The sequence below is a fragment of the Neolamprologus brichardi genome, chromosome 14 (genome assembly GCF_056152115.1).
Source record: "Neolamprologus brichardi isolate AB-2024 chromosome 14, ASM5615211v1, whole genome shotgun sequence".
Taxonomy (NCBI): Eukaryota; Metazoa; Chordata; class Actinopteri; order Cichliformes; family Cichlidae; genus Neolamprologus; species Neolamprologus brichardi.
In genome coordinates, this window is record NC_142117.1 from 25,521,786 (window position 1) to 25,535,506 (window position 13,721).

Consider the following 13,721-nt stretch of genomic DNA (forward strand, 5'->3'; position numbering starts at 1 on the left):
GGTTGGAAGGGTGAAGAGATGGTTGGGTGCAAGGCTGATGCTGTGATGAGGGTTGGACTCTGGGTAGCTGCTGCGACAAGTCTTGAGTGCTGGGCTGCTGGGGTGAGGTGTGCTAAGAGTGACACTTCAGCGACGGAGGAGTGGGGAGCAGCTGCAGATTGTATTTGGTGTGGCCACAAAGTCCTTAATAAATATGGGCAGGGAGTCTAATCACCAGGGAAAGCCAAACCCCACTGTGTAAATTGTCAGCTTCTCCTCCTTTATACTCTTTGCAGGGGCCAGTCAGCAACAACAGTATAAATAATGTCCTCCTTAACCTAGAACAGACCTTCCCAAAGTGTGGGGCGCAGAGCCATGGCAGGTGGGGCGCGGGATGAAAAGGGGGGAAAAAAACAAAATGCTTGTACACTGCTAGCACGGGCGCCCACAGAAACGCAAAGCAGGAGATGAAGCATCGCTGAATATGTTTCCAAACCAACTTCATTCTAGGCCAAAGACTAGAACAGACCTTCCCAAAGGGTGGGGCCCGCCCCCCAGGGGGGCCCAGAGCAATTGCAGGGGGTGCGCGGCATGAATTACCACAACAAAAAAAAAGAACTCTGCTAGCTAGCATAATGGACAGGTTTTTAACGGGGCATGCACACAAACGAGAAGTAGAAGATGAAGCATCACCAAATATGCATACAGACCCACTTCCTTCCAAACCAAAAAACAGAAAATATGATGAAGCATATCTTGCGCTTGGCTTCACTTGCGCAACGGTGGGTAATGAGGAGAGGCCGCAGTGTGTTGTCTGTCTTAAAGTGTTAGCTTGTGACAGTTTAAAGCCTAACAAGCTAAGACGCCACTTGGAGACAAAACATCCAGAGCACAAAGACAAATCAGTATACTTTTTCAGACAAAAACTTCGAAATTGTCGTGGTCAACAATGTCACTTTACTAAAGCTGCATCTGTTTTGGCAAATGCTCTTCTCAGCTCCTATAAAGTTGCCTACCGAGTGGCTCAGTGTAAAAAGCCGCACACAATTGCAGAGGAATTAATATTTTCCTGTGTTATATGGTTTCAACTATGATTGATGACGCAGTAGCCAGCAAACTACGGGATATTCCTCTGTCCAATAATACCATCGGCAGGCACATTTATGATATGTCAAAGGACATAGAGGAGCAACTTAATGATAAGGTGCGTGACAGCCGCTTTTCTCTGCAGATGGATGAAGCCACTGATAGTAACAAAGACTGCTTACTGATAATGTATGTCAGATTCATTGATGGAGATGAGATGAGGGAGGAATTACTTTTCTGCAAACAAGTTCCTACCAGAGCCACTGCAGAAGAACTGTTTAAAATCATAGACTCTTACTTAAAAGAGGTCGAGCTGAAATGGGAGGACTGTGTGGGGATTTGCACAGACGGGGCGCAGGCTATGGCTGGGAAACGAGGAGGGCTGCAAGCGCTCATCAAGCTAACAAGATGAAGGAAGGAAAAGATAATGCACGCAAGACTTTAGCCATGACCCATGGTCTGAGTGACTTTCATCACTCAGGCCCAGTGTTGGTCAAGTTACTTGAAAAAAGTAATCAGTAACTAATTACTGATTACTTCCCCCAAAAAGTAATCTTGTTACTTAACTGATTACTTCTTTTCAAAAGTAATTAATTACTTAGTTACTTTTTAAAAACATGATTTGCAACCTTAATAGGTGATAAAGCGATAGATCTTTCAGCCCAATTCTACTTTTTCTGCATAATCAATCATACAAAATGTAATTAAATGGAAAAGTCTCTTTTTAAAACTTGTTTTATTAGTTTTAATCTTTTAACTTTATGCATCAAGCAAAAATTTAATTATATGTAACATTCTCTGACTGGAAGAAATTTGTTTAACATTTAAACCTATTTTCTGCACATTCCAGGACATAAAATCATTTTTTTGTGTGTTTACACTCACTCTTTCAAATAGATGCAAGTAAAACACAGCAGAAAATAAATAAAATCAAAGACTAGCGGTCCTGTTGCTCTATTTTCACCTGTATAGCAGGAGTGGGGTACGCGGAGGTTTGCCCTGGTGTAGGTGTGTCGCAGTGGTCAGTTAAAGAATCTACGAGTTTCTCTGTGAATTTCCCATTACGTCGTAGTGCACTCGGTGCTTGCTTGGAAGTTTAGGGGGTTTTTTTCGCTGTAAAAATAAGTTTTCTTCCCACGCACAACGGACACTGTTTTTGTCACTTTTTATGGAATCAAATTCAAAATAAGGTCGGTACTTCCACGCTTTAAACGCTACATGTTCATACTCTCTCCCGCACTTGATATATTATCCATTGTTGATCTGCACACAGCTGTTGTCACGAACGTCGCACTCGCTTATGTCACTGTCATGAGACATTCTTGCAAAAAAATCATGGTTTTAGTAACGCAGTAACGCAGCGTTCCTACGGGAAAGTAACGGTAATCTAATTACCGTTTTTGCAATAGAAATCACTTACTATACTCGTTACTTGAAAAAAAGTAATCGGATTACAGTAACGCGTTAGAAGTAATGCGTTACTGCCCATCTCTGCTCAGGCCACTTACACACCAACCCTATTCAGACTAAGTGTCTTGTTTGCATTACCTCTGAGCAATTTGCAACCATTTTGTTCTCCAATGTGTGCCTTTTTCTTGTATATATTTCTCTTATTTTGTATATATCCCTCTTGGTTGTATTTATTGAGTGTATATTTTTTCCTGCCTACTATTTATATTTTAATCTGGCACAGTTGGTGTGGAGCACCTACAATTTAATTGTAAGTGTTGAAATAAGCAACTGAGTACATACAAAATATAATCATGAATGAAACCCAAAAACCTACGAGTAAAAGACTAATGAACATAAACATAAAGAAACCAACAGAGAAATATCCCCAAAAAGGTTAAAAACTCAAGATCGCCAAAACTACAAAAAAAACCAAGACAGAAAATTGAAATGAAAAAAAATTCAAGGTCCAAAACTCCAAGACAGTATGAATGCAATGAAATTCCAATAACTCCACGTTTACTTTCATTTCAACGTTTGCAAATATATTTTATCATTTTCATTGGAAATTTGAAATGTAAAATAACCCAGTGCAATTTAATATTCGTGTTTTAACCTCCTATGACCTGGCGTCCACATATGTGGACATCACATTTTGGGTTGTCTAGACCAAAATACTAAGTTTAGCTCCACAAGGGCCTGATATCCACTTACGAGGACATTATACTGCCTCTGTTTTATCAAAATTTAAAACAAATGTCTTCATGTGTGGCTCATTTTTCTTAGAAACAAAAATCGTGTAAAAAAAAAAATCTGGTGAATCTTGGTTTTACATTCATCGGGTCCCAATCAGCCCAAATATCAAAGAGAAATTAAAAATGCATGCCATGGAAGAGTTCAGGACTTAGGAGGTTAAATTACATATGTAAGTTATTTAAAATTGTAGAAATAGGGAGAATGCCTTCAGGAGTTTGTAAAATACAAAATGAAATGAAAGAAAGGACAGTTTTGTACTTCTTTGTAATAAATTCAAAGGAATGCTAATGGAGGTCTAAATCGACTGACTCAGGAAATAAACCATCAATTCCTAACAAAATCAGTTTGCTTTCCTGAAATCCAGTATTCGTATCTTTTCATACATTAACCTTCATTTGGCTTTCACTGGTTTCCACTGTTACAAATCTATGTTTAAATACATGTTTAAAAACAAAATGTCCAAGACAACATGATGTTTCAGTGAGATAAACTATGTATATATATTAGAGGTTTGCAAAGCAGGCTACAAATGAAAACCCTTTTTTGTTTGCTTTTTTTTTTCATTTGGGTTTGTCTCTCTTTTTGCTCCACCTACAGGTCGACAGAAATGAGTCATCACTACTGTATCATTATTTCTCATGTTACTCCAAAATGCATAAATACCAGCTTAAGATTCAAATTTATCTAAAGGCACATGTGATGCAATCCAGTGTTTTATTTCTCACCAACAGCATGACATCAATGCATAGCTGGCCACAGCAGGGTTGGGCAATTTTACAAGTGTTATTGGTGGTGTCTTTCTCTCAGGCTGATGAACAAGTATGCAGGCAAATGGGGGATCCTGAAAACCCCCAGCTATCTCAGGATGGTAATATGGTATTAGGGGGGATCTTCTCATTTTACAGCAGTTGGAAAGACAGAATGGACACCTACTTGCATAAACCACTGCCACTGCAATGTACCAGGTATGTGAAGTACTGAGTATTAAGATAATCGTATATGCTTTTGTCATACGACTCTTTCTGGTTTAAACGTCATTTGGTTTTAATTCCATATTTCAAATTGAATCAAGTTTGAATTTCAGAGGCTTCCAGTTTGCTCAGGCTATGCTTTTTGCCATTGAAGAGATTAATAATAGTACAGACCTACTGCCAGGAGTCTCTTTAGGCTACAAAATCTATGATGAATGTGGCTCCATTGCAAGAAGTGTAAGAGTTGCATTGGCATTGACTACCGATAATACAGTTGTTGCTACACTATCCAAGATGGCATGTACCAGACCTTCACAAGTGCAGGCCATAATTGGAGAGACATCTTCCTCTCCTTGCATGGCAATATCTACTGTCCTTGGACCATTTTATATACCAATGGTGGGTGAGATAGCTAATAATAAATATTTGTGGCAAAAAATGCAAGTGTGAATGTTATATTTTGGACTTTTTCTCTATTAGATCAGCCACTTTGCCACATGTGCTTGTCTCAGTGACAAAACCAAGTACCCATCCTTCCTCAGAACAATACCCAGTGACTACTACCAGAGCAGAGCCCTGGCCCATTTGGTCAAGTATTTTGGATGGACTTGGGTTGGAGCTATTAGAAATAATGATGATTATGGAAATAATGGCATGGCCACATTCACAGAAACTGCACAGCAGCTGGGCATCTGTCTGGAATATTCTGTATCTTTTTTCAGGACAGATCCATCAGACAAAATACAAGAGATAATTGACATTGTCAAAACTTCAACTTCCAAGGTGATTGTTGCCTTTATGTCACACATGGATATGGATGTGCTAATACATGTATTATCCCAGCATAATTTGACTGAATACCAGTGGGTAGGTAGCGAGGGATGGATAGCTGATTCTCAAATAGCTGCAATGGATATACATCACATACTGAATGGTGCCATAGGCCTTTCTATTCCAAAAGCACATATCAGCGGCCTGAGAGAGTTCATGCTGGATGTGAAGCCACTCAATTCATCTAACAATGGACTGTTTACCGAGTTCTGGGAGGCATTATTTAACTGTAAATTTAGGCAGTCAGCATCATCAGCAAACATTCAGAGAGAGTGTACTGGAGATGAAGACCTTACAGGAGTACAAAACAGCTACACTGATATGTCTCTCATGCCTATCTTTAACAACGTCTATAAAGGAGTGTATGCTGTGGCCCATGCCCTTCACAATATCCTCAAATGTAATAAAACATGTAACAAAGCTTTTCCGCTAGATCCATTCACGGTGAGCTTTTTAATAACTTAAAGTATAGTTTTAACATTACACAATAACAATCAATAAAAAAAATTTATATATATATTTTTAAAGTACATTAAATTGATATTTTTTGTTCTTTTGCCAGTTACATCTCATCTTTTTGCCAAATTACTGATGGGTAATTAAATAAATTAATGCCTTTTTATAGATTTTACAGCACATAAAAAACATTTACTTCAAAACAAAAGAAGGCGATGAGGTTTACTTTGATGAGAATGGAGATCCACCAGCAAAATATGAAATTATAAACTGGCAGCCGAGAGAAAACGGCGTTGTGGAATTTGTAACAGTTGGTCTTTATGATGCATCTTTAGCTCCAGAAAAACAGCTGCATCTGCAAAACAAGTCTTTAATTTGGGCAAGAAACTCAAAGCAGGTAAGGTATCAGTGTAACTAATTTTAATAATCAGTAATTCCATTTTAATAAAATAATTTGGCACAAGGCTTTTAAACTGTAAATATCAACACTTCACTGAGTTCTTTTGATTCCTCAGAGGCATCCAATGGAAGACAAAACACTGCTCAGTAGACCATTTAACACTTTATTACTTCTAGAAGGGAGATGCGTCCTGCATGACACGTTGCCGTGGATCTCAAAATGGTGGTGTGCCCCTAACAGTTTTATTAAAGAAGCTCTCTCATTCTAGTCTAAACAACAGTGTCTCAGTAGCTTTCCACTAGAGATGGTCCCCTCTTATCTACATTTTCCCAGGCAAGCGTGAGCGAGTCTACAGCTTTCTACTCCCCAAGGACACATGGTCTAATGCCTTTATTTTTCAGGGCTGTGTCCACTTAATACTACACTATATAACTTCATAACCCTTATTAATAAAAAGTATAGCATTATTGAGGAACTGAAAATTATTAAATCCCAGCAAAACCTATATGAGCATTAATGTTCCTTAATTTATCAAAATTGAGAATTTATGGTTGCAAGGGCAATATTATACATACATTTTTTTCTCATAATGCTTCTGTTCATGCAGGTGCCTGTGTCAATTTGCAGTGAAAAATGTCCTCCAGGAACACGTAAAGTTCTCCAGAAAGGAAGGCCTGTTTGTTGCTATGACTGTATAAGATGTGCAGAAGGAGAGATCAGCAACATTACAGGTTTACTGATATATTTAATGTAATCTTTTGCATTTTTGTTACTAGCTTTGCCACAAAACATAAATGTCATGGTTTGACATTTGGCCATGTTAAATCTTTGTGTTTTTCTTCTTGATTAAATATAAGTAATTAAATTGAAAGTATATGCAACTAGACATAACTTTAATAATTTGCATATTGATAGAAATTTTAATCAACATTAATGTCCTGACATAATGCTTTCAAGAACATTTGTCATGTACTCAATGGTATTCTTATGAGTTTATTTAATAGTTAACCAAACTAAATTATGACTGAATCATAGTACTGTTGAATGATCATGTAGTTGTCATACTGTTGTGATATCTTTGTGGCACTGTCCATCAATTATCTGTTATTCAGGTCGAGCTATAAAAATATATACATATATATAAATTTTCTTTTCTTTTTTGGCAGATTCTGTCACCTGTGTGAGATGTCTCCCTGAATATTGGTCAAATGAGAGAAGAGATGCTTGTATAAAGAAGGAAGCAGTGTTTCTATCATATGAAGAAATTATGGGAGCACTGCTCACTGCAGCATCTGTATTTGGAACATGCACAACTGCTGGTGTGGCGCTAATTTTCTTCAAACACAGAAAAACTCCTATTGTCAGGGCAAACAACTCTGAACTGAGCTTCCTGCTGCTCTTCTCCTTAATTCTGTGCTTCCTGTGTTCTCTGACCTTCATTGGTCAGCCCTCTGAATGGTCCTGCATGCTACGGCATGTAGCATTTGGCATCACCTTTGTCCTCTGTATCTCTTGTGTTTTGGGAAAAACAATACTTGTTTTAATGGCCTTCAGAGCTACACGTCCAGATAGCAATATGAAATTGTTTGGACACACACAACAAAGGCTCTGTGTTTTGGGATTCACTCTTATACAAGTTGTCATTTGTATCATTTGGTTAACAAGTTCTCCTCCATTTCCATTTAAGAATTTTAAGGAATTCAAAGATAAAATCATCTTAGAGTGTGCTCTGGGATCAGCTGTAGGCTATTGGGCTGTGCTTGGATATATAGGAATCTTGGCCATTTTATGTTTCATTTTTGCTTTTCTGGCTCGGAAACTACCCGATAATTTCAATGAAGCCAAGTTCATCACTTTCAGCATGCTGATATTCTGTGCAGTATGGATTACATTTATCCCGGCATATGTCAGCTCCCCAGGGAAGTTCAGTGTTGCTGTAGAAATATTTGCTATACTTGCTTCCAGTTTTGGACTGCTAATTTGCATCTTCATTCCAAAATGTTATATAATCTTACTGAAACCAGAGAAGAATACCAAGAAGAACATGATGGGAAAGAAGACACCCCATTAATTTGAAATTTTTGTTTTGTTTTGGTAATACTATATAAACAGTACAATTGCGCTACAGTTGCCTTGGGGGATATTGCAAAATAATGAGTCATATGATCATTTTTCTGGCCGTTGATATTTACATGTGCATAAGTCATAATGGCAATGTGTACTGATTTCAGCAAACAGGGAAATAATTATTGGGCTTGATTGCTCAGTATGTATCATCAAAGGACTGCCTAAACCAGTTACTTGAGTATGAACACACAGCACATAAGAAGAGAGCCTGTAGGAAACAGCTGATATTTAGGGTCAGATGCAGACAGAGTGGGATTAAACCCAAAAGCCTACAAATGAAATCATCTGCTAGAGCCACCAAGCAAGCAAAATCCCACAAAACAATGGCACACTCCTGTGTTTAGTTCCTAAGCTCCAAACTAAGCAATTTTGTGTGAGAAGATGCATGTGAATTAGACATTAAAGACAGTAGACAAATTCTGGCTAAACAAATAACACAAGACAGAAGAGGTTCCTCATCAAGACAGGACTGTGCAGTCTACTTTAGCCTGTGTGCCAGTAGTCACTCTTTTAATGATGAAGATGTGTATATCCTAGAGATGAATTTGAGTGAGGAGTTAAGGAGTTCATTTATGTAAAATGGAAATATCTATCTCTGAACCAAGGAGAAGGCCTAATATTAAATCTTTCACTGTTTTACAATGCTGTGATTGCAGCCATTCCCGGCCCTATGGTAGCTATGAATAAGGGACATTACTTATCACCAATCATGAAACTGATCATGTGGATCATTGTTATGTGATGGTGTTAATTGTCATGTAAATGTACTGTTCATAAAGTTGGGGAACTAGCAAGCAATGGGGACTGGGGGAGTCAGGATGAGAGTCAGGATGAGTGTTGAAATGTTTCTCCCAATTATAACATTGCGTAAAGATGAAAAGAATCACCTTTCTGGGATTTTTCATGATAATTATCCCAACTCAGGATCTTCAAAGACTCTTGAGGCAAATTTGTGATTTGTTGAGTGGCTTAAAAAAATATGACCCCATCTTGATTATTTTTTTTTTTTTTACATATTCTTCACACCTCTGGGTTTAAAAAAAATAAATAAAATGTAAACAATGATTTCATTTATTAAGGTAAAAAAGATACCCAAACCTACGAGACCTTACATGAAAAAGTAATCCTCCCCCCCCAAACACTTTATCTAATGTAAATGTTGTAATTAAAGTCATGATTTGGGGCTTGTGTGAGTTGCAATAAATATCAGATTTCAAAATGAGCCAGAAGTTCAAAATTTTAGAACAAATGCTTTAGATTTTTTTTGAAAATTGACTGTATGACTATGGTGAAATTTTACTGACTCTAATCTTAATTTCCATTATGGTTAAGTAAATTTAACAGTTAACATTTTAATATTTGATTTAAAATATATTTTCTGATATTAATTGTATGTCTATAATCTAAAAAATCTATGTAAAAAATAAAATTTCACTGTTCAAATTATGATTGTTGTCAATTATAAACTAACCTTGTATATAATAGTGAATATACTAAAATTTCCCCAGGAGTTGGTGAAATAAACAAAATAAAAATAAAAAGGAAGGACAAAGCAAAGCAGATTAGATAAGAAAAACGTACTATTTTTTTCATTTGGGTTTGTCTCTCTTCTTGCTCCACCTATAGGTCGACAGAAATGAGTCATTGCTACTCCATTATTTCTCATGTTACTCCAAAAATGCATAAATACCAGTTTAAGATTCAAATGTATCTAAAGGCACATGTGATGCAATCCAGTGTTTTATTTCTCACCAACAGCATGACATCAATGCATAGCTGGCCACAGCAGGGTTGGGCAATTTTACAAGTGTTATTGGTGGTGTCTTTCTCTCAGGCTGATGAACAAGTATGCAGGCAAATGGGGGATCCTGAAAACCCCCAACTATCTCAGGATGGTAATATTATATTAGGGGGGATCTTCTCATTTCACAGCAGTTGGAAAGACAGAATGGACACCTACTTGCATAAACCACTGCCACTGCAATGTACCAGGTATGTGAAATACTGAGTATTGAGATAATATATACTTGCTTTTGTAATACCACTGTTTCTGGTTTAAAGATAATTTGGTTTTAATTCCATATCTCAAATCGAATCAAGTTTGAGTTTCAGAGGCTTCCAGTTTGCTCAGGCTATGCTTTTTGCCATTGAGGAGATTAATAATAGTACAGACCTACTGCCAGGAGTCTCTCTAGGCTACAAAATCTATGATGCTTGTGGCTCCATGGCAAGAAGTGTAAAGGTTGCACTGACACTGACTAATGGTAATGAAATTGTTGCTGGGCAATCTGAGAGACCATGTACCAGACCTTCACAAGTGCAGGCCATAATTGGAGAGACATCTTCCTCCCCTTGCATGGCAATAGCTACTGTCCTTGGACCATTTTATGTACCAATGGTAGGTAGAATAGCTAATAAAAATATTTGCAACTATGCGCATTCAACTGTCAATGTTCTACTTCTTTTTTCTACTTAATTTCTTCACTGTTTGTGGCAAAAAATGCAAGTGTGAATGTTATATTTTGGACTTTTTCTCTATTAGATCAGCCACTTTGCCACATGTGCTTGTCTCAGTGACAAAACCAAGTACCCATCCTTCCTCAGAACAATACCCAGTGACTACTACCAGAGCAGAGCCCTGGCCCATTTGGTCAAGTATTTTGGATGGACTTGGGTTGGAGCTATTCGAACCAATGATGATTATGGAAATAATGGCATGGCCACATTCACAGAAACTGCACAGCAGCTGGGCATCTGTCTAGAGTATTCTGTATCTTTTTTCAGGACAGATCCAGCAGACAAAATACAAAGGATAATTGACATTATAAAGGCTTCAACCTCCAAGGTGATCGTTGCCTTTCTGTCACACATGGATATGGATGTGCTAATGTATGGGATGTCCCAGCACAATTTGACTGAATACCAGTGGGTAGGTAGTGAGGGATGGATAGTTGATTCTGAAATAGCAGCACTGGATATACATCACATACTGAATGGTGCCATAGGCCTTTCCATTCCAAAAGCACATGTCAGCGGCCTGAGAGAGTTCATGCTTAATCTGAAGCCACTCAATTCATCTAATAATGAATTGTTTACTGAGTTCTGGGAGGCATTATTTAACTGTAGGTTTAGGCAGTCAAAATCATCATCAGACATTCAGAGAGAGTGTACTGGACATGAAGATGTGACTGGAGTTCAAAACAGCTACACTGACATGTCTCTCATGCCTATCTTTAACAATGTCTACAAAGGAGTGTATGCAGTGGCCCATGCACTTCACAACATCCTCAGCTGTAATAAAACATGTAACAAAACTGTGCCGCTAGACCCATTCACGGTGAGCTTTTTAATAATTTCAATTATAAGTTATCACATTACACAATAACAATCACTGATAAAAAAAATGTTTTCACAGTTTGAAAAAATAATTTATTATCCATGTCGTATAGCCAGTTAGTTTGCAAAGTTTTTCTCAGGTAATTAAATAAATTAATGTTGTTTTATAGATTTTACAGCACATAAAAAACAATTACTTTAAAACAAAGGAAGGAGAGGAGGTTTACTTTAATGAGAATGGAGATCCAGCCGCAAAATATGAAATTATAAACTGGCAGCCAAGAGAAAACGGCGTTGTGGAGTTTGTCACAGTTGGTCTTTATGATATATCATTAGCTGCAGAAAAACAGCTATATCTGCAAAACAAGTCTTTAATTTGGGCAAGAAACTCAAAGCAGGTAAGGTATCAGTCTAATTAATTACAATAATTACAAATTCCATTTTAATAAAATAATTTGGCACAGGAGATATAAACATCTATTGGTTCTAATATTAAATACATTTTATTAACATGGCTGTAAGGGCAATATTATACATGTTTTTCTCATAATGCCTTTGTTCATGCAGGTGCCTGTGTCAGTTTGTAGTGAGAAATGTCCTCCAGGAACACGCAAGGTTCTCCAGAAAGGAAGGCCTGTTTGCTGCTATGACTGTATAAGATGTGCAGAAGGAGAGATCAGCAACATTACAGGTTATGTTACAAGTGTTATATTCAGTGTACACTTTTGTATTTGTTTTGCTCGCTGTGCCTCAAAACAAAAATTTTATCATTATTTGGTTATGTTAAGTTCTTGCTTTACTGTTTGGGTTTTTCTTTCAGGACTATCTGTCATGTAAGACTGGAACTGTTTTTAATTTATTTAATAATTAAGCAAAGTTATTGTATGGTGCCTAAGTCTAGAGAAGTAGAGGTATACACTGGAGAGGTGAGGAATGAAAGCCAGTGGAAGCAAGTAAATGAAAGAGGGATGGGTGTAAAAATGAAAATGCAAGGAGTAGAGATAGTGAAGGCAGATGAATTGAAATACCTGGGATCAACTTTCCAAAGCAAAAGACGGTGCAGAAGAGAGGTGAAGAAGAGTGAAGAGCCTGTATGCAGTGGTTGGAGATGAGTGTCAGGGGTGATTTGTAATATGTTGATATTTTTTTGGCAGATTCAGTCACCTGTGTGAGATGTCTCCCTGAATATTGGTCAAATGAGAGAAGAGATGCATGTATAAAGAAGGAAGCAGTGTTTCTATCGTATGAAGAAATTATGGGAGCACTGCTCACTGCAGCATCTGTATTTGGGACATGCACAACTGCTGGTGTGGTGTTAATTTACTTCAAACACAGAAAAACTCCTATTGTTAGAGCCAACAACTCTGAATTGAGCTTCCTGCTGCTCTTCTCCTTAACTCTGTGCTTCCTGTGTTCTCTGACCTTCATCGGTCAGCCCTCTGAATGGTCCTGCATGCTACGGCACACAGCGTTTGGCATCACCTTTGTCCTCTGTATCTCTTGTGTTTTGGGAAAAACAATAGTGGTTTTAATGGCCTTCAGAGCTAAACTTCCTGGTAGTAATATGATGAAATGGTTTGGGCAGACACAACAAAGGCTCTGTGTTCTGGTATTCACTCTTGTACAAGTTATCATATGCATTGTCTGGTTAACAATTTGTCCTCCGTTTCCATTTAAGAATTTTAAAGAATTTAAGGACAAAATTATTTTAGAATGTGCTCTAGGCTCAGCTGTAGGGTATTGGGCTGTTCTTGGCTACATTGGACTTTTGTCTGTCTTATGTTGCATTTTTGCTTTTCTGGCTCGGAAACTACCCGATAATTTCAACGAAGCCAAGTTCATCACTTTCAGCATGCTGATTTTCTGTGCAGTATGGATTACATTTATCCCGGCATATGTCAGCTCTCCAGGAAAGTTCAGTGTTGCTGTAGAAGTATTTGCTATACTTGCTTCCAGTTTTGGACTGCTGATTTGCATCTTCATGCCCAAATGTTATATAATCTTACTGAAACCAGAGAAGAATACCAAGAAGAACATGATGGGAAAGAAGGCACCCCATTTATTTTGAAAAATGAAAACAATGTTTTCTTTGCATTTGTAACATTTATACATAATTGTTAGCCAAACTGAATAGATGGTTCTCTGAAGTTACTGAAATACCTGTCCAGTCATAGCATGAATGCAGTATATCGTTGAAAACAACCGTGATTAGATCATATAAATATATTAGCCTTATATTGTATGCCATATGAATTATACAATATACTATAATGCTAATAAAACTGTGATCAAAACATCTTTTGCCTAAGGTGTGCATATGTCTCTGGAGG

The 13,721-nt window shown here is 37.5% G+C and overlaps 2 protein-coding genes across 2 annotated transcripts; both read left to right on the forward strand.

Moving 5' to 3' along the window:
• Positions 1–4,056: 4,056 nt before the first annotated feature.
• On the forward strand, positions 4,057–7,999 carry LOC102778988 (extracellular calcium-sensing receptor-like). Its single transcript, XM_087851647.1, has 6 exons — positions 4,057–4,235; positions 4,343–4,640; positions 4,722–5,516; positions 5,698–5,925; positions 6,536–6,659; positions 7,095–7,999. Exons 1-6 carry the CDS (start codon positions 4,102–4,104, stop codon positions 7,997–7,999), a joined length of 2,484 nt encoding a protein of 827 aa, XP_087707773.1. The 5' UTR covers positions 4,057–4,101.
• A 1,857-nt stretch (positions 8,000–9,856) lies between these two features.
• LOC102778727 (extracellular calcium-sensing receptor-like) lies at positions 9,857–13,459 on the forward strand. Its single transcript, XM_087851540.1, has 6 exons — positions 9,857–10,047; positions 10,156–10,453; positions 10,598–11,392; positions 11,562–11,789; positions 11,959–12,082; positions 12,546–13,459. The coding sequence occupies exons 1-6, from the start codon at positions 9,914–9,916 to the stop codon at positions 13,457–13,459; spliced, it is 2,493 nt and encodes an 830-aa protein (XP_087707666.1). The 5' UTR covers positions 9,857–9,913.
• Positions 13,460–13,721: the final 262 nt, after the last annotated feature.